Source organism: Microtus ochrogaster, chromosome 17 (assembly GCF_000317375.1).
Source record: "Microtus ochrogaster isolate Prairie Vole_2 chromosome 17, MicOch1.0, whole genome shotgun sequence".
In the NCBI taxonomy this organism is placed as follows: Eukaryota; Metazoa; Chordata; class Mammalia; order Rodentia; family Cricetidae; genus Microtus; species Microtus ochrogaster.
Window position 1 is genome coordinate 20,496,986 of NC_022019.1, and position 21,319 is coordinate 20,518,304.

Genomic DNA, 21,319 nt, shown 5'->3' on the forward strand with positions numbered 1-21,319 from the left:
GATAGATAGAATGAAAATTTTAAGGATGGTGTCTATCATCAACCATGTCCTATGTGCATGGATAACTACAGAACTTAGGCAATGTGTTAGATGTGTTAAAGGGGGTTTTATTAGTAACTAAACCAGAGCAAATGGTGTAAGACAATCATCCAGTTAACCTGGACTCATGAGCATCCCCTGAGGTACCACTGATAGCATCTAGGATGTTCTCACAGAAAGTGAAAGACTGAGCAAAAGTGAAAATCTTTCTTCCCGAGGTGCTGGAGCTTGTCCAAGCCATTCATTCTATCATGTGTGGGTAAAAGGTTCCAAACAGGGCTGGGGGGGGGATGGCTCAGTCAGTGCAATGCTTGTCCTGAGTCCCCAGTACCCATATGAAAACGCTGCACGTGCTGGCACGTGTTTATAAATTCCTAGCATGAGGGGAGTCAGAGATAGGAGGATCCAGGAGCTCACTGCTCAGCCATCCGAGTCGAATCAGCAAGCTCCAGGCCAACACTGTCTCAAAAATAAAATAAAGTGGGCAGCAACTGAGTAACACCAAATACAAGCTATCTATGCAAGGAGAGAAAGGGTCTGAGACCCAGAGTCACCACAAATGAACAACAGACAAATAAAAACACAGAACCCATAAAGCCACGTTAGAAATTCCAGGGCTTAAAAACTACAGAAAAACCCTGTCTCAAAAAATCCAAAAAAAAAAGAAAGAAAGAAAGAAAGAAAGAAAGAAAGAAAGAAAGAAAGAAAGAAGGAAATAAATTAATTCCAGGGCTGTCTGACTATGAGCACTGGTTGGATTACACAATCCTCACAGTCCTCGTCCCTAGCCCTCCCCAGGGACAGGCACTAAGGACACAAGCAGGTAACCTCAGAACGTCCACCCTGCCAGAGGAGCTATCCAGTCTCATTAACATACCAAGCAATTCAAGAAAGCAGTCAGGGTGGGGTACAGGGGGTCGGACAAAAGTTACGTCCTCACAGCCAACAACTGAGCTTTATAAAATACATCACATTTAACATATTCCAACTCATAGACATATAGATTATGATACATAATACTGTGACAGGGAGAGACAATGCAAAGGTTCCTCCACCTTATATTCTTGCTGAGGCCACTGCAGGTGTCACTAGAATCTGATTTTCCTGCTGGAGAATCCCGGAGAAAATCCCCAACTCTATTCTAGGACCCGAGGTCAAGATGCCCCAACTAATTTCTCTTAGCTTCGGGTAAGCCACCTGCTTTTGCAGGACGCCCTTCAGCTAGCCACTTATCTTGCTCAGGTGAAAATGCAAGCTCTGTGAACCTCCCAGCAGCTACTGAGCTGGTAACAGGAGGTGGGTTCTGCCTTTAAAAGCCCCTTGGTCTAAATGCTCCAGGCTACACTTAGGTTGAAATGCCGGAGTGTAGCCCTAGCCAGCTGGAATAAAGACTTGCAATTGGCTGTAAACTGTGGCGGAGTGTAGGTCACTGATGTAGCAACCCTGTAGCAATATTCCTGAAAGTACTCCACAGTTACCAGAAAGCATTATCTGAACCATGGCCAAAACTAAAAATAATTTGGATTTATCTGAGCTTTCTAAAGATGCACACGCACATACACGCGCATGCCTACTTTAAACTGCATGGCTAGATTACCATCCACGTCTCTGAGAGAACTATGAAAAGAGAGAAAGGAGTCTTCTTTCAAAATAGATTCAAACTGCAAACCAATAAAATGTTAGGGTTTTTCCAGGGCTGGGGATCAAGCCCCATGGGTTCAAGCATGTTAGCACTCAACCACTGAGCCATACCCTCTGCCCACTTAGGTTTCCTTATGATGGACTGAATAATCCACATACACTAGGGAACACCACTGAGCCACATCTCCAACCCTCTTTACTACTTCCTATTTTGAGACAGGGTCTTCCTGACTAGCCCAGACTGTCTCTGAAACTAACTTTATGCCCAAGACTAGCCTTAAATTACCAATTCTCCTGTTTCAACCTCCCCAGTAGCTGAGACTCCAGGCCTACCCTCCCGGGCCTGGCTCCACACTTAGAAGATTTAAAGCGCAACCAGGCAATGCACTGAATAAGACGCATTTTTAACAAATCAAATCAATGATTCTTGTCCCCTAAAAAGACAACTTTCAGAAAGTAGATATTTGCGATGTTCCGGACCCTGAACTTCTTGGTCTCTGACCAAACTGATATTTGCTCATTTCTCATTAGAGAGATTAAAATCTAGTAAGAGGTCAATGAAAGATCAAGTGGGTTACAGTTTGTATAGTCTAGGAAACGTTCATGCCCAAGAAATAATAAACATATATATCTACATTTTTATTGTCTCATCCTTTATTAAATGACTGCTCCAAGTCATTACAGGTAGAGGTTTTTAATACGTATCTATCTTTTTAAAAAATAACAAGTTCCTTCCTTGAGATCTTGTTTTTTACCAAAGGAGTTAATAGCTGGCATGACACACGGGGAAGGCTCTGGCTGGACTCTCTGCAGCTTGCACACAGTCCCTCTGCACACTGTTTCAGAAGGACATGAGATGTCATCCGGGTTAGGAATCCCTGTTAGGAATCAGTCTAGGACGGACTCCAGCATCTCTAGTACCCAAAGTTTCATCTGTCCCAATGCCCCAGGTCTGAGTCTCATCATCTCATCTCACGCCTCCCTCTCATCCGTTCCTCCAGTGCCGCCAAAGGCCTTCTGCAAGAGCTGAGCTCAAGCTGGGTACCACCTTTGCTTGCTCACAGTGTCCTTGGACCACCTGAGTTCCCTTCTGAGACACAAAGATGCCGAGTTGCTTAAGGCTGACCTGGGAACCAGTAAGAACCATGACAAGGGTCCGGAACCCACGAGTAATACCACTTAACACAAAGTACCCCTCCCATGAGTTTCTGTAACAACATCTTCAGGGGAGTGGGGTTAATGAAATGAATTTTGATTAAACTTCAATGCAAAGGCAAAAGAGTAAGAAGAAATTGGTTTGAGTCTTGACAGTGAGGTCAGCTAAGTACTCCCAGGCTCAGCTATCCTCCCCAGCCCCTCAGTTCACCAGACAGAAGAGCTGAATGCTACATCTTGCTCCTCAGTCTACTGTGTGGCTCAGGAATGCAGACCCAATGTGCACATTCTTCACTACCAACTCACTCCCCTCCGGATACCTTTGTCAAATTAGATGGAAGACCATGGTCAGGCTGAGGACTGACTGGAAAAGACACACACACACACACACACACACACACACACACACCACGGTTCTGTCTGTACCAGACTAGTAGTGGAACCCAAGAAAAACACTTCACCATCTGTCTGGCCTGCATATGGAACGCTACGACCTACTTCCATCTTTCCAAGTCTGTCAGGGGAGTAGAAGCATCACCCCCACACACTGCCAGCTCACACACAGCCTTTCAGGGTACTGAGATTGCTTTGCTGATGTCACAGGATTTCTTATCCTTAAAGCGTGGATATCTTCTCTAAAGATGCCTCAGAATGGCAGATCTCGTGCCCCGTGTTGATCCAAACAACTCGTATAACCCGTCATTTACTCCTCACAGTAACCCAAGGATCACCACGCTCCTTTCTCACTGGGGAAACTGAGGCACAGAAAGTGAAGTGCTATTTCCTTTGGAGCTCAAGTCCTAGCAACTTGAGCTCTCCGGCACCGTGCCAATGACAGACTGGCACTTTCTAAGCACTGCCTTGATTGATGAAAACTAATCCACTCGTCCCTATGGGACCTAGGCTTCTGCTGGTCACCCACCCTAAGCCAAATCTGTGGAGCTCTAGTATGTCCCTTGTGACTTTACAGAGGACCCAAGCAGAAACGGGTATTTTTTGGTTTTAACACATTACAAATATCAGCTTTAGACACATTGAATGACTTCCCTCCAGTTCTACAATTTATAATTTGTAAGATAACAAATATTAAAAAGCAGGGAAGCGCGCGCGGTAGCACATACCTGCAGTCCCAGCACTTGAGAGTACAGTGAGTTTGAAGACATTTTGTGTCAGTTAGACCTACATTATAAATTAATAAATAGGGAAGAATATAAATCTGGGACATTTTGTGCCCAGCAGCCTCTCTGAGCGTCAGAACCAACTCAAGGCACCCCTGACTTGCGGCACTCTTTGCTGCCCACACCAGTGTGGAAGAGCTACACCCAGCGGGGGCCCACTGACCAAGGAGCCTAGGGGTGGGGTGGAGACCCCTCTAGCACATACTGGGGATGACTAGGAGAAAAGAACTATCTTCCAGCGGCAGGAACCTGGTTTACGGGTTGATGGCCATGTCTCAAAACTCAGGGTATCATTCCAAAACTGTGGTCATGTGTCCCCAAAGACATACGAGTCAGTAAAGTGTACGTCAGCCATGCATGCGGACCAGAGTTCGATCCTCAGAACCGCGAAAAGGCCAGGTGCCAGTTCGTAATCCCAGTGTTGGGGAAAGTGGAGTTAGGAGGGAACCCAGGGCTTGCTGGCTACCTAGCCTAGCCTGATCGATGATCTCCGGGACAGAGAGAGATCATGCCTTCAAAAGAGGATGAAGAGCAGCAGCTCCCAAGGAACCACACTCAAGGTTGACATTTGTCCTCTGTACAGGAACGCTTGTGAGCGCGTAGACACACACACACACACACAGACACACATGCACACGCGCAAACAGGCACATGCATACATTCTCATGCACACCCAGAAACGCAAGAAACAAAGATGAAAGAATTCACCATTAACACAAAGGCCTGCCCCTGCTAGGATTAAACGGGTCTTCCTGGGTTGGCATTCTTTCCACAGGAAACCTGGAAGAGCAAATTCTCACCCACAAAGGTTGCTACGAGAAGAACTTTGTGCCATACAATTTGCGGACCACGACTGCTCTGCAGGACTGTTAAGTGCCTGGAAGTCAACTCACAAGGGACCTGTGTGCGTCCCCCCGAAACCACAGGCAGTAAAATCCTGAACTAACATGCTTAATCCGGAACTACTGTGGGTTTTATGACATTCTCTCCAGCTTTGGACCAGATGTCATTAGAGGTTTCAGAGCATTTTCTGATCGCTGGGGGGGTCTGCCACAAGGCTGGACTAGTGGAGTGTGAGCTGGGATCCAGACAGAGGGACAGAAGCCTCCCCTCCTTTACAGCGCGGCCTCCTGACCACGGCAACAGCTCTTTCACACAAGGCAATGAGAGGCTAACTGGCTCAAGCAGCCACCACTCTTGCTACGTGACCTTGGCCCAACGAGAGAATCCTGTGGGGCTCACCAGCAGAACGGAAGGAATGGTTTTCACCTTTCTAGCCACCCTCTTCCTTCTTTGGAAGGCAACGGGAAGGCGTGGCCAACAGTGACTAAGCCCCGCCCATGCTCAAAGCAAAACACCTGGTAGCGCTAAACAAAGAACACAAACTGAAGCGATAACTGGCCCCGCGGAGCTGGGTAATCACCACCCTCGCCACAACTCTGAGCTATTATTAGCCCCGTTCCACAGGCAAAGAAAGCAGTGGTCAGGATTTATCTGACCGAAGAGACAGGTTTTCAGAGATAAGAAGAAACAGGTTTTTCAGAGATAAAGATAAAACCTGGTCAAGTCTTAGAAGCTACAGAAAACCAGTTTGAACCACTCGGGCTCCTGATAGGCAAGTTCACACTTACTAATGGGAATACTTAATTGTGTGAAGTATTTTCAAATGTATTATTTCTTTCATCTTCATCAGAGTCTATGACGTGGATAGTGGATACACCTCTATTTTTCTTCATCTGTCTGCCAAATACCACGGTCTGCGGCTGTGTGGCTGGCTCCAGGGCAGCAGATCCCGGGAGCTTGCTGACAACCTAAACCATGAGCTCCACATTCAGTGAGGGTAAAAAAATAAACTAGAATGTGATTTTATATATATATATATATATATACAATTTCTCTGTAACAAAGTTTTAAGGCATTTAAGAACACTCATTTTTTTACAGAGAAGCTAAGTTTGATTCCTAGTCCCACCAAGGCAGCTCACAAGCCCCTGTATCTCCAATTCCAGGGAATCTGACACCCTCTTCTATCTGGCACGAATATGTTGCATAGACACAAAACACTCAAAATTTAAACATAAAATTTAAAAATCTAAAAATGAAATTTTTAAATTAAAAAGATAAGATTTCAATAAGTTACAAAATCAGACTTTAATACATTTAAAAAATAGTAAGATGGAAGACACACATTGTATACTTCTGGCGTGCACGCATACACATCACAAACTGACTATTTTCTATTTGCACGTTTATTAGAATATAATCACTGTGCAAAACGATGGGCATCATCACATCGTCATGCATGAACATCATGCGTGCTCTGATCTTCAAACCCCCACCCCTCTCCATGGGCTCCTCCCGTTTCTCAAACAGTCCCCTCTACTTTCGAGTGCTTCTTTTTAAAAGTCTACATTCCGAATTAGAGAGGAGAACAAGCAACATTCATCACTGTGGGCCTGATTTATTTTGCTTAACATGAGCTCCGGTTCCATCCGTTTTCCTGCAAATGGCATCTTGTTCTTGGTGGCAGAGTATGACACCATTATGTATATCTGTCACCTTTTAAAAATCTATCTACTGATGGGCATGTCTCTGCCACACACCGACGTGAACTCCTTGAAGTGTAAATCTGAGACAGGTATAGCTAGATTCACGCTAGCTCCATTTCATGGCTTTCGGGGGGTTGATACTATATTTATACAGTGCACACGTATGTGGCTATGCCTTAGTGTACATAAGTGCATCACGTGCCTGCAGGGGTCAAAAGAGGACCTGGATACCCTGGAGCTGTAATTACAGACAGTTGTGAGCCACCATGGAAAGTTGGGAACCAAACCCAGGTCCTGTGCAAGAGCGGTAAGTGCTCTCTACCACTGAGTCATCTCCCCAGCCCCCTATTTCTCGTTTTTGTGAGGAACCTCCACTATGATTTCCATAGTGGCTACACTAATTTACATTCCCACCAACACTGTGTGAATAAGGGTTCTCTCTTCTCCAAAGCTCCACAAGCATCTGCTGTTTGATTTCGTGCTCACCAAAAGGTCTCATGTAGCTTAGGCTGGCCTGAAACGTGCAGTGTAGCCCAAGCTAGGCTCAAACATAACAGCCTCCTGGCACAGCCTCTCCTGAGTGCTGAGATCACTGGCATGTGCCAGCTCACCCAGGTTGTATTTACCAGTTTCTTTATCTGCTCTTTGGTTCCATAAAAATTTTGTCCAGTTCTTCCAGAATTCCTTCTAGGTCACCTGATGTCCAATAAAGCTAGCACCAGGAAAATGACAGACGAACTAACAATACACAAGCAGAGGGCAAACTCATGGTGGATCCGAGATAGCAGCGGAAAGTGCAGAGCCCAGGGGCAGAGAAGTCAGCCGAGCACCGGAGTTCAGCTCACTCTTCTGGAGGCAGACCTGTAAGGCACACCCAGGAAAATCAGGAAAGCCCCTGTCTAGCCACTTTCATGAGCCAGGGAAGGAGGAAGAAACCTAAACCTGGAGAAAACAGTGCACTTCCCCTTTTCCTGAGAGGGAAATGGTCCAAGTCCAAGATGGGTGGTTGAAAACACAGTGGTAATCAACTCTGTATACAGAATGCATGTCAATGCACGCCTATGCTGAAGTGTAATTTCCAAACTAGGCAAAGCAGGACATAAAAAAACAGCAACTAATAGCAGCTAGAGGGGCGGCTCGGCAGTAAAGAGCCCTTGCTACTCTCACAGGGGACCTGAGCTTCGTTTCCAGCTCCCACATCGGGCTCACAATCTCTTGTAGCAGTGCCCTCTACGGGCCTTCTTGGGTACCTGCCCTCAAATGCACATACTCATATAAACACACACACAAATACATGTAATTAAAAACAAAAGCATATATGAAGAAACAATAACTAATAAAATAAAAATACTGTGAGAAATGTGGTCTCTCTTGTGGGGTATGTATACACATGCGTGTGCAGGCACGGGTGTGCAGGCACGTGTGTGCGTGTGTGCAGGCACATGTGTACGTGTGCAGGCACGTGTGTACATGTGTACATGTGTACGTGTGCGCAGGCACGTGTGTACGTGTGTGCAGGCACGTGTGTACGTGTGTGCAGGCACATGTGTACATGTGTACGTGTGCAGGCACGTGTGTACGTGTGCAGGCACGTGTGTGCGTGTACGTGTGTATGTGTGTGCGGGCACATGTGTGCGTGTGTACGCGTGTGCAGGCACGTGTGTACGTGTGTGCAGACACATGTGTACGTGTGTGCGGGCACGTGTGTACTGTGTGCAGGCACATGTGTACGTGTGCGCAGACACGTGTGTACGTTTGCAGGCCCATGTGTACGTGTGTGTAGGCACGTGTGTACTTGTGCAGGCACATGTGTACGTGTGTGCAGGCACATGTGTACATGTGTACGTCTGCGCAGGCATGTGTGTACGTGTGCGCAGGCACGTGTGTACGTGTGTGCAGGCACATGTAGAGGCCAGAGGTCATCCCCAGGTACTATTCTGCTCCATTCCTTTTTTAAAACGTGGTCTCTGGCCCAGAACTCATCAAGCAGGCTAGCCGGAACAGCCAGAGAGCACTAGGGATCCAGCTGGCTTTGTCCCCACAGCACTGGGATGAAGACCACCACCCTACCTGGCTTTTTCCAGCATAGGAGCTAGGAATCAAACTTGAGTCCTCACAAGTACTTTGCCTACTGAACCATCTCCCCAAAATCATCCCTTCAGGCCATGTCTGTCTCTACCCATAAGACACACACACACACACACACACACGTATGTACTCACATTCACTCACAAGCACACTCACACAAGTAATATCTGCTATGCCATACTCAACCTAAGAAGACACAGCGCCCATTCGATGGGACAACGTAAGATAAGCAAGGTTCACTGACGCTGGGTGACACTACTACTTGACAGGTACCAGAACACAAGACTGCTATACTACATCAGAGGACCACATAACCAAAAAGACTACTCCGTAAGTAATGGGTTAATAGCATATAGAGCAAAGCCACATCCGGCAGCCAGGTGACTCAGATGCTGGCCAGGATGCAACAGAATGAAGCTTCATTTCATTGTGCCACTCAGAATAACATACAATGTAAAATGTATGACTTATTTCTGGAATTCTCCATTTAATATTTCTGGACAACAGCTGACCACAGGTAACAAAAACCAGGGGAGCAAAGTCACTGTGAGGGAAGATTCCCATACCCAAAGAAGAAAATAATGAAGTACAAAAGCGTGAGGAAATGACACAAATATGCCTTGGAGTAACATATGATTCCACACAGAAACGCTCAAGAAGAGGCTGGTGGGGCGGGGGGGGGGCACAGCTTGCTTTGGGACTGCATGGAATATGAACTGGGCATGCACAATCCCGCAGGGCAGTGAAGAGTGGGAACGCGTGGCTGATGACATGGAAAAGCAACATGCAAACAGTCTAGAAAGGCAAGGTGTAACTTTGAACTGTCACTGTTGCCGACAGAGATAAGTGAGTTAAACCAGAACTAAGCCGGACTGCAGCACCAGGTCAGGCATACAGAAGCTGTATGGCACGCCATACCACACAAACACCAAAAATACGGAACACCAGACCACATAGACACCAAAAGTACGGAAGAGTATCGGTGGAGCACGTAACGTGGCAAATGCACAGTGCCCAGGGGTCTGCGGTCGAAAACCGAGGTCACGTGGGAAGCCAGAGGATCAGGAAAGGACCAGTGATGAGAAGACGTTAGAGTCCTTGGAAGGCTCCCGTCCTGTTCATCTCACCACATGCTCTTTTTAAGGCCCATGCGGCAGAGGGAGCAAAGGAAAGCTGGGAGAAAAGCCAGCCTCAAGGAAGATGCCACGATCCATCACCTATTCCCAAATGACCTAAGTGCAGTCTGCTGGCTTCATGTCAAGCAAGGTCACCTGCCTCAGCCAAAATCATATCGACTGCAAAGCAATTGTTTATAATTAAGAAAAAAAAATTCCAACATTGGAAAGCAGAAGCAGGGAGATCTCAACGAAAGGCCAGTCTGGACCACATATCAAGTTCAAGGCTGTAGGGAAAATTAAAGGCTGGCCAAGCTGCACAGGGAGACCCTGTCTTAAGAGGGAAAGGAAGGAAGAAACAAAGGAAGGGAAGGAGAGGGAAAGAGAGGGGGGGGGAAGGGAGAGAGGAAGGGAGGGGGAAGAGGAAGAGAGGGAGGAAACAAATTCTGATTTGATTTTGTCTTTGCCCCATCCCCCACCCCACCCCCCCGGGACTATACTCTCCTTATTTAGCCAGTATAGGAGAATACAACCAAGGCAACTGTGAACACACAGAATTCTTATCAAAAATACATGTCCTGGCTCGGTTGTCAAGAACGCTTGTTCTTGCAGAAGCCTTAGATTCATTTCCACATGGTGTCCCACAACCCATCTCTATCGACAGGTTCTAAGGGATCCGACCCCCTCTTCTGACCTCCACGGGCACCAGGCACACACACGGTACACAAATATACAGGCAGGAAAAACATTTATATGCATAAGGCATATAAAAAATAAAACACATTTCCCTTCTTTTCCAATCCCAGAATACGCAAGAGCGGTCTAATTCTCCCCTCAACTATCTGCTCAGGTAAACAGTCTCATGGTCTTTTCAGTTACTTCATGGTTTAAAATGCAAACTTTCTTACTACAGTGTAAAATGTATCATTCCTTCCTACAGTGTATGGAAGAGGGAAACAACACAAGCATGCCTCACCCTCCCTTCTACTCTGACAGGACCAGTTTTCCTAAACTAAGTCTAACTTAGAATTCCAACTTCTTTTTTCCCTTTTCTTTCTTGAAATCTGTTATTGTTTTATTCTGTTCTCATCGCTTTTAATAATTATAAATTAAAAAAAAAACCTATCGTAGCAAAGTTCCGGCACAAATAGAAACTTTGGAACTGGAGCGAAGGCTCTGTCAGTAAAGTACATGGCATGCAACCTTGGGGACCTGAATTCAGATCCCCAGCACCCCCATTTAGGCCCTGCGGAGGTGGGGGGGGGGAGTCAGAAACAGGCAGATCCCTACAGCCAGGAGCTGAGCTCAGACTAGGGAAGACACCTTTCTCAAAAGGTGGAGAGCTACAAAAGAAACAGGACACCTTCATCTCTGGCACATGCATGCACATAGTCAAATATGCAGGAACACACGTGTGTACATACACACACACACACAAACAGCTTTCACGGAACACAACAGGAGCAACTGATAGGAAGGAGCTGGGCTCTCCAAGAGCTGTGCCACCTTGCCAATAAACAACTCAGCTATGGGAATATAGTACGGTTTTATGGCTACAAACTTAAACTTCTATTGCTTTTGGTATCATTTTTCAGACAGGGCCTTGTTCCAGAGCCCAGGCTGGCCTCAACCCCTGATAGCAGGTGTGTGAGACCAGTGAGCTATTAACAATTTCATAACACATTGTAACTTTATAACTTGACTACTGCAGTTAACACCAAAGCACGAGGGAGTCAACAACAGAGACAGGAACAGGAAGTAAACACTGCTCAGTATCCAGGGGTTTTATATATAAGACTCACAATGTATTGGAACACAGGAGGGGGGCACAGAAAAGCTCACTTAAAAAGGGGGAGATTTCGGTTTGATCAAGCAATGGCCAAGATGAGCAAAGCAGAGGAGTCTCAGCAAAGCTAGGAACTGACTCCAAGAGTCAGGCTATCTATGTAGCCTTTAAATAAGGATGGCACAGAGTCACTAACCAATACAGTAGAAAAGGCTGCCTCACTCCAGCAACTCAGAAATATTCTTTGCCAACGCTTGAAATAAAAAGTCGTCAGTGGTTGGACGAGAGGCAAATCTGGGCCTATAATGAACCAGCAAAACTTAAAGATGTTACCAGGACTCACAAAACCTCTAACAGACTTAGTTCAAAGACCAAGATTAACAGCTGTGGGCTATTTTTTGATGATGAACTGGTGTCTTGGCCTATACTTGTATGTTACTATTTCGGAAGCATGTATATGCTACCGGCTCTTCAATAAAGCAGTCTAACACACGTGTTGGTAGAGACCCTTGGGCCGCACCGCACCACGGGGACAAGCACATCTGGATGTGATTCACATCCCCCGTGCATACTGAATCACAGTGCATTAAAAGCTTTAGGAGCAGAAGTCCTCTGTGCCCTGGCAAGGAAGGAATTAATCAGCAGCAGAAGAGAATGCCAATAGGAAGGAAAGGGACACCGCCTGTGGTTCCTGAATGGATGGGTATACAAACAACGAACAAACGCTCCACATAAGCACAGAGCAACGGTGAACAGAACACGGACAATTTAACAGTCGCTACGCCACCAGCCAATCAACCCTAATTAAATTCAGGGAAATCGCACACACAAAGTCATGGAAAGAGAAGGGGGACTCATTTGTAAGGAGGGGTTCGGCCAGAGCGGCAGAGCAAAGGAGAAAGCAATGGGGTGAACATGATCTAAATATATTATATACATGTAAAAAAAAATCTCTAAAAATTAATAAAAATTGTCAAGTGTCATCAATAAGTAGTACATCAATTCAATAGCAGAAAAAAATCTATAACTAGATATATTCATGAAAAAATACAAGTGTTTTTGTTTGTTTGTTTTTGTTCCTGATGTTTTCAAGACAGGGTTTCTCTGTGTAACAGTTCTGGCTGCCGTAGAACTCACTTTGTAGACTAGACCGGCCTCAAACTCACAGAGATCCACCTGCCTCTGCCTCCGGAGTGCTGGGATTAAAAGGGTGTGCCACCACACGTGTCTTAAGAAACAAGTTTTAAAAGAAAAAGCCCTGGTGGCACACGCTTGAAAGAAAAAGAAAACGTGATTTCAAAGGCTTCGCTATATTTAACACTGAAAAATCTTCATGACCAAAATTATGGAACACAGCATGATATATCAAAACCAGATTTCATTTCAAGCCCTGTAGGGATTCCAATGTCTAAAATATGCTCACATCCAAGGACTCTGTGCCTACAGGATGGGTGTGGGGTAGAGGAAGTCAGCCTGTAGCAGATAAGCCTGCCCCCCAGGTCTTGAATCCTCAGACTCTGAAGAGAGCTAGGGTCAGACAGGGGCGAATGACAGTCCCACCAGCTGACAAAACCCAGGCCTCAGCTGTTTCCCAGAGTCCTCAAACAACACCACATAAAAACTCCATGGGCTGACTCCCACTGTCAGGCAGGAGTGGGGTGAGAGGAGATGACCGGGGACAGGCCTAGACACCCTCTCTTCCGTTAATGACAGGTTCTCCCTCCCCATTCTAGATTCCTCTTTCCAACCACAGGATGTTCATGGGCAGGCACATCCACCCACATCCATCCTGCACACCCTGAAGGGCATCCTACCTCTGCTGCCGAACCCTTCCCTAATCTCTGAAGGCTGCACATGGTGCCTGGTGCTATCTGGACACTCACTTCGCCTGTGTGGTTTCCTGCAACTCCTACCTCGCTTTCCACACCTTACACTTTGCGACTCCACTCTCCACTCAAACACAAAATTACACACTGGGGGAGGGGGGAGACGCAGGGGTTGGGAGTAGCACAATGCCAGAGCACTTGACTAGAACGTTCCAGGTCCTGAACCATTCAGCCTATTGTCTCACACGTGCCCACAGGGCTCTTCCACCCAGTGAAAGCCCAAGCCCTTTGAACTTTCAGTTTTGAGACAAGTTCCTGGCGCTGGCCTTGAACCCACCTTATAGTCCAGGCAAACTGGATCCGCTGAAACTGTGATCGCCTGGCTCGGTCCTGAGTAGCTGGGGTGGCAGGCCAGTTCCATCAGCCCCAGCCTTTGTGAGTATTTACGTGGCTAGACAGACCAGCTCTTCATCTCTCATTTGATCTTGGTAAGTGAAACACCAACAATGATGAGCTCTGCCACTCAGTCACAATATACCAACCTTTTTATTCTTTCAAGGTATGGTCTTATGTAGGGTCAATGGATGACCCTAAACTCCTAATCTTCCTCCACCCCTCAAGTGCTAGGATTACAGGCACGTGCCACCCAGGCCTGGTTAAACAATACCAGTTTTCAAGGAGTGTTTCCAAAGTCTTGTGTGAGGGAGGGTTTTCTTTTTACTTCCTAGAGGCTCAGGCAGGCAGTCGCTTTTAAATTTCCTTTCTTTTCAATCTACTTTATGTCAGTCATAAGTGCAAACTTTTGGAAATCTCCATCTGAACTAATGTTATGTGATGAATCAACACTAGGGGGAACGGCGGTGCTTCACTGACATGGGCTTCTTATGAGGTCCAATTCTGTGCTTCCGTTTATACTTGTGACCGGTCATTATGTGCTCTTGTCATGAGCAACCTCCAGCCCATGCGAATCAGCCTGTGTGTTTAGAAAACAAAGACACTGCACGCATCCAAAAACCACTCTTACTCATCTTGTAAGATAAACCATTTTTTGTGTTTTGTTTTCTTTATCTCCCAATCCCTTCCTTAAACCAGAGTGGAAGCTTCATAGGAATGAGAGAAGAGATGAACGTTTATGCAGTGAACCTCCAGGGAGCCTAGCAAACTCCAGCCCTATTCTCTATGAACCTCTGCCTAACAGGAGCCCTCAGAACACAAACACTAGGGAGGAGCCATCTGGATTCAAATCACTGGTCCATGTCTCAGAAGGGGTAGGAACCTGAGCAATGTTGCCTGGTTCCTCTCCAGGTCAATCTCTCCACCTCGAAACGAGACTCCATGTGCTTCTGACACCACGTATTTCACAGTTAACCACATAGGTACCATGCCCACGCTTGTTCTAATCTGGGCAGGACAGGAACACCTGTGCCACTGTTCCCATCCCCCTTCTTGCCAAACCTACTGAAAGACTTCCTGCCATCGCACAACAAACCTCATTTTGAGTGAAATTCAAGTAAATGAGCAGCCTCAAAGTGAGAGCAAGAGGGGTTTTTTGTCTTCGTTTTGTTTTGTTCGTGTTAGCGAAGTGCGTGCATTCAGGTGACAAGGGCCTAGACTTTGACTGTGCAGTTCAGGGTCTCTAGTCTCCGAGTCTGCATCTCTCTACTCAAGAGTTGTATTGCCCAAGCATGCAGTCCTGCCTGCAGAGGCGACTGCTGGAAAAGCTACATTTGACAGGACAATACATTAACTTAACAGGGAGAGGGCAGCTTTCTCTACTTCCCACTACCAAAGAAAATTTATGAAAAGGTTTTAGAGATCCTCATATGCCATCCTTAGATAGTCAGCTGGAGCCCAGGAGAAGCCACTAGCTGCACGGAATCTGTTATTGCCAAACATTCATCAACTCCTTGAACCCCTTCCGTGTAGGAAATGTCAACACCACCCATGAATGTCTTTATTTTGCTTTGCTGCTCTCACACGAATAATGCTCAATTAAATATATTCTTTGGGGGGTGTGGGGAATGAGTCAAGGGCCTCAGCCTGTAACCTAGGCAGGCCTAGAATTCACTGTTAAGTCCAGACTGACCTCCAGATCCTGGGATCACAGGGTGGAGTCCCCAGGTCTAATCTAAGCATTTCTAGAGAACAGAGAATATGTGTGTTTACACTCAGCATTTGACCTGAGTCAAAGAACACAATCCTTAACCCGTGTGAATATTAAAGTTTACAAATGACTCTTCACTACTATTTTTTTCTTCATTATATTGCCTCAAGTGCCTGCAAACTTAGCTGCCACCCTTTCTGCCTCTTCTGCCCCTGAGATAATAGTGTTTTAGGTTGCGGAATTAACATGAAGCCTCTTAATTTTAACTAGTTAGGACTCTGATGGGGCATTAAATATATGTGAAGCTCCTAATTAAACACCTGCAAACCCCAGGCCGTACAGAACCAGAAGAAACCAGAGAGGACCTTTTACAAGCACTGACCACTCATAGAGACTGTAACTGAAAGATGTATCCCCCACCTTAACCCCCCCCCGACTTTTGCACTGGTATTATCAAAGAAATGCAAGCACAGCGTATATGCCAACTTTACCCCCACTTCAGGAGTAAGCATCAGCAATACTGAAGCGTCGGAACAACTCTCAGCCTGCAACGGAGCTGCACAAACATGTGTTGATACTGGTCCTGCTGGCTCCTCTTTCTGCAGTACACAACCATTTTTTCTTAAGGCTAATGATTCAGGCGACTTTTAAGAATAACTTCTACTTGAGAAGCTGTAACTATGAGGTCCTATCAAGAGTCTCTCCAGCTGTTGAGAACTAAGTTCTGGAATTCCCCCTCTGCTTGCCCATTCCTGACAATCCTGAAGTCCAAATATCACCGTTTAATGACCCCAGAGGAGTGCTTCTGGCCTCCAATGAACTCAGAACTCCATCTAAATCTTCAGTAGGCCTTCTGATAAATGTTTATGGCATTAACGAGAAACCTAGCCTCCGAAAGGCGCAGCTGGCCTCCCGGGCCCCCCGGCCCCGCCCCCTAGTCTTCCTTTATAAGAGGAAGCTGAAAGATCCTGATAGGAGAGTCAAGAATTCAAAACCCTAGAGACCTGATGCACTTCAGAAGACGCAAAGACAGTCGTGAGGTCTAAGCAATGGCTCAAAAATGGGGCACCCACTGCCCCAAGAAACGCTAGACGCTAGCAGGGGTACAAACTGTCCCGCAGAGAACGGAACCGGATGGTCGGAAACCAAGTCAGATCTGCACGGATCCCAAGGCCCCAACCCTCTTCCACCACCCTCCTTCCTGTTTATGGATCCGCTCCCACAACTCCGACTACCAAAGGGAAAGCAGACATCTCCGAAATATGTCAACACATGACACAACTTGAAGAAGCCGGCTGCTCTTTGGCGCGAGTTACAACTTGCCGGGCTCACACTGGCGAACAGGCTCACTTTAATTACTTTTCATTTACTACGCCACGCTTCCCTAGCAGGGCCCCCGCAAAGGCCGGGTTAGTGAGAACCGGGGAGTCCCGGTGGAGGGAACCGAAATGTGTGGGCGGGAGAGCCAGACACCAGGCTCTGCTCGCACAGGCGCAGAAGCAAGGCTGGCACCGCCTCTCCGGCTGCAGCAATCCACGGTCGCGCGGCGCCGTGGCAGGGGCCAAGACACCGCGCGGAAAGGACGGGGCTGACCGAGGGCCGGCCACCTTTGTCTGGGCTTCCCCACCCACCGGGACACAGAATGCTTCACGGAGAGGTCGGTGACCTGCTTCATGTTCCGGACTAGCTCGCGGTCGCCTGCTATCTCCCACTTCCCGCGCGCCAGACACAGCTCGTAGGCGCATCCCTGAGCTCCTGCACCAGGGTCACGGGTCGACGGGCCAGACGGGCCACTGTGCCCGCTGCAATCATCGCGCACGTTACCGAACCGCTCCTGCCAAGCCAGCCTAGTAGCAACACTCGGGCCCGGCGGGACGGTGCGACAGTCCCGCACACGCGCGGCCAGCCCCGGCTCGTCTCACCTGCCTGAACCGTGTCCGAGAGGTCGTGCCCCGGGGCTGCCGTCCGGGGAAACTCCTTCAGCTTCCTTGCGCTCAGGTTCAAGCCCCCAGAATTAGCCGCCTCTTCCAGCGCGCGCTCCAGCCCACGGTTCAAGGGCAGGTTGAAGCCCGCGCCTCCTCCAGTGCCTCCGTGGTGCTGGTGGTGCTGGTGGAGGTGCGGGTGCAGGGCGGTTACCGAGAGGGCGGGCGTGAAAGCTTGGGGTTCGCTTCCCGGCGTCGCCATCTTCTCCCGGTCCCCCGCCCCGCTCTTGCGCGGGGGTCACAGGTTTTCCCCTCAGCCCTGAGTCCCCTTTGCGCTCTCTCGCAAGCCCCGGGATGGCGGGAGGGGCGACGGGCGGCGCAGACCTAGAAGCAGCGGCTCAATTGCAAAGGTTTCCAGCCGGAGAAGCCGAGGGCTGCGGCGCGGCGGCAGCGGCGCGCGCGCATGTGTCTGCTCGAGCTCGCGCCCGCGCCCTTGCCCGCGCCCCAGCCCGCCGCCCCTCCTCCGCAGCTTCTGCGCGCTCCTCCCCCGACGCTGGCTGGAACTGGATGCGCGTTCCTGGGGACTTTCACTCCGGCCCCTTCGGGTTTACGTGTGCGACTCAGGGTTTTTTTATTATTATTATTTTGTTTTTGTTTTTTTAAGCCATTTGGGAAAACCGGGGCGATTTGAAATATAAGGTGACAGGGAGGAAGAGTAATTCAGGATGATTGACCCAGAGTTCCCCCCACAGGGCAGTTTTTACACTGTGGGTTTACCCTCACTGACGCCCCCTGACATTTAGGTACTTACCACACAAATTCTCTGAATCCAGGATGTCTGTGAATGGAAAAATTGCTTCCTTCAATTGACAGAGGAAGTTAAGAAACGAGCCGCAAATCACCCCTACAAAAGTGGGAGGGAACTTGAACTCGCAGCCCACAGTCACTAAGTTTTGAACCTTTACTGCAGACCACAGGGACCAGGCTTAAATGCCAATAGACAAATCTAAAGGAAGGACTTTGAGAAAGGATGAGTTTTATGATAAAATACATAGTTTTGTCATATGAGGGAGAACACTGAGCCCCAAATAAGATAGTGGTACCCCAAGAGTTAGAAAGCCAAAGACCTAATACGCCAAAAGGTCACATCTTAAACCTAAGCCTAGATGCTATGAGATTTTCAATGAGCACCTTCTCCTTGTCCATATGGGACACAGGAACTGACATGTCTACTAGCAAACGTTCTGCCATGGGTGACCTGCAGTGGACACCGAGCCAGGGTTTACCCCACGTGGAAGGGCCAGAGGACCTGTGTCACCTAAAGGCCACCCAGCTGAAGGACTGATAATGCCCCATTCCCTTCCCACACCTTGAGAGCCAATTTCCTGGGACTGCACCAAAGGCTTGGCAGTCTCTGTGGGTGACTTGGCTTGGGGAAATGAGGCTGGGGCGACTTGTGGACGTGGTACAACTTTATCATACATACAGTAATGCGACCTGTGATAGTCTAGGCAGCAGACTAGTGGAACTAGTGACGTCATCGACTCAGCACTAAAAGTATGACGTGATCTATGTCACTTGCATGGACTTCACGAAAGGACTACCCTTAATTCCTGAGATTCCAGGCTGAGAGCAAATCATACTTTTTGCCGGAAGAAACAGGCGCCACCTACTGGTACGCTCGCCATCCTCCTGTCTCTGGCTCCTCTTCCTTCAGTCGCTCCAAGCTTCTAAAACTAGGCATCAAGCTTAGTTTCTTCACTGTTCTGTGGGCTGTCTCTTCGCTCTGTTTCTTCCTTTGTGGTGTAGACGCATTTGAATTTCAATCAATCTTGCTTGTCAGTTCTTACCCTAATTTCCCGTGGGCTTAAGGGCTCTTTTCAGAAAATCCTTCCCTATTCCTCTATCATGAAGGGGTTTTCCTGTTTTCCTCTGACAGTGTAAGGTCTGTGTATCTTACATTTAGGGCTTTGCTACATTTTGAATTGATTTGGAGGTAGGGTGAAAGACAGAGATCAAGTCTAATTCTTCCACGTGTGGATTCCAGTTTTCCCAGCACCATGAGCTGGAGGCCATCTTTTCTCCAGCGTGTGCTCCCGTGGGAGAGCTGTAGCTGCTGGGGCATGGATTCGTTTCTGAGACTTCTGTGCCTTTGATTTACATCTTTTTGTGGCAACACCAGGCTGTTTTTCTTCCTGTGGTTCTGTGGTACTTGGAATCATGTATTGTGATGCCTCCTGCATTACCTTTTTATTTAGGATTGCTTTGACTACCCAGCATCTTTTGAAATTTAGGTTGTTGATGGCTAGGATCTTAAAAGAATGCCAAAAATTAAAACACCCAAGAAACCAATCCAATCAACAAGTGGGCAAACAGACAGACACTTCTCAGAAGGTAAAGTACAAACTGACTTTCTGTTACTGTGATAAACACCGTGATGAAAAGCAGCTTAGGAAGAAAACATGTACTTCAATTTACAGCTTCCGCATCATGAAGAGAGGTCAGAGCAGGAATCAAGAGGCAGGAGCTGATGCAGAGGCCATGGAGGAGTGCTGCTTGCTGGCTTGCTTCTTATGCTTTTGTATATAACCCAAGCCCACCTGCCCAGGCATGGCATTGACTGCCAGGCTGGGCCCTCCTACATCAGTCATCAACCAAGAAAAATGCCCCAGAGACTTACCTACAAGCCAGTCTGATGGAGGTATTTCTTCAATTGAGGTTCCCTTCTACCAAATGACCCTAGCTTGTGTCAGGATGACCAAAAAACAAAAACAAACAAACAAAAAAACCTAACCAGCACATACACTGATAAAAGGGTCCAAAGAGCTTTGAAATTACTTCAAATAAATGAAAATGTATTTACACTTGCCTACTCTTCCCACATTCCCTGGTCCTCAGTAGCCCTTTACCTAAAATTGAGGAGGGGGTGGAGACTGTTTTCCCCAACAGATGACAAACCCAAAGCAGAACAAGAATTGTGGGAATGCACCCAGCACACAGGACATCAACAACAAGCGAAAAACAATCCTTTCTTAAGGGAAACAAAGACCACGAGTCTCTGCTTCGCTGGGAATAAATCCTCAAGTCCTCCTGACACGCTGACCTGGTTTTTGCAGTCTCTTAGGCCCTTGTGCAGATTTCTGACCGGCAAGTTCACTGAGATCCGTGCTAAGTCCTCAAAGCCTTCTCTCTCCTTCCCGGTTTCTCAGAATCTACAGCCTTCTGCCTGTGACGACTGCACGGGGCATCGTAACAGGTAGCTCTCTGCTGGTACCTCTCTAAAGTTTTAAGCGATTTTTCTGCACAAAGGAGCTTTTCCTTCACATTGAGGGGAATACTTGACTCTTCAAACAAATCGTGAATGACTTCTAAAAAATTGGGAAATGTAACCAGTCTTTCCAGGTGGCCGTTAGCTGCTTCACTGTTTCCTCAAAAGCATGGGCTTGTCTCTTTTGTTCAATTCCCTGTTTGTTTCTTCAGAAAGCAGAGTGAGCCCTTTCCTTTCTTCCTCCTGTGTCTGCACATATAATAGTCTATTAGGATTGGCTGTGTTATTTCATCTGGCCATTGGTTAAAAAAAAAAAGAAAAAGAAAGAAATGTATGCCCTGGCAATGTTGAAGCGTGCATGGGCAGCCCATATATAACTGACCAGGTCTCTCCCTCAAGAGGGCACCAGATCTCATTACAGATGGCTGTGAACCACCATGTGGTTCCTGGGAATTGAACTCAGGACCTTCGGAAGAGCGGGCAGTGAGTGGTCTCACCCGTTGAACCATCTCTCCAGCCCCAGTCACTGGTAAACGGACTCACAGAAATGTTCTAGAGCACCCAGAGCATCCTGAGTTCAAACTCGGGCTCTGCTGTTCCATGGTTTCCCCTTCGGCTTCTATGAACTGTCTATAGTAAACAGCAGGCC

At 47.5% G+C, this 21,319-nt stretch overlaps 1 protein-coding gene across 5 annotated transcripts in view; it reads right to left on the reverse strand.

The window, feature by feature from the left end:
• Lrch1 (leucine rich repeats and calponin homology domain containing 1) overlaps nucleotides 1-17,842 on the reverse strand; it is a 182,267-nt gene extending 164,425 nt beyond the window's left edge. For all 5 annotated transcript variants that reach the window (XM_013349303.2, XM_013349301.2, XM_026783236.1 and 2 more), the window contains exon 1: nucleotides 17,403-17,842. In XM_013349303.2, the coding sequence (XP_013204757.1) occupies nucleotides 17,403-17,664 (262 nt within the window). In that variant the 5' untranslated portion in view covers nucleotides 17,665-17,842. The remainder of the gene's footprint in view (nucleotides 1-17,402) is intronic.
• Nucleotides 17,843-21,319: the final 3,477 nt, after the last annotated feature.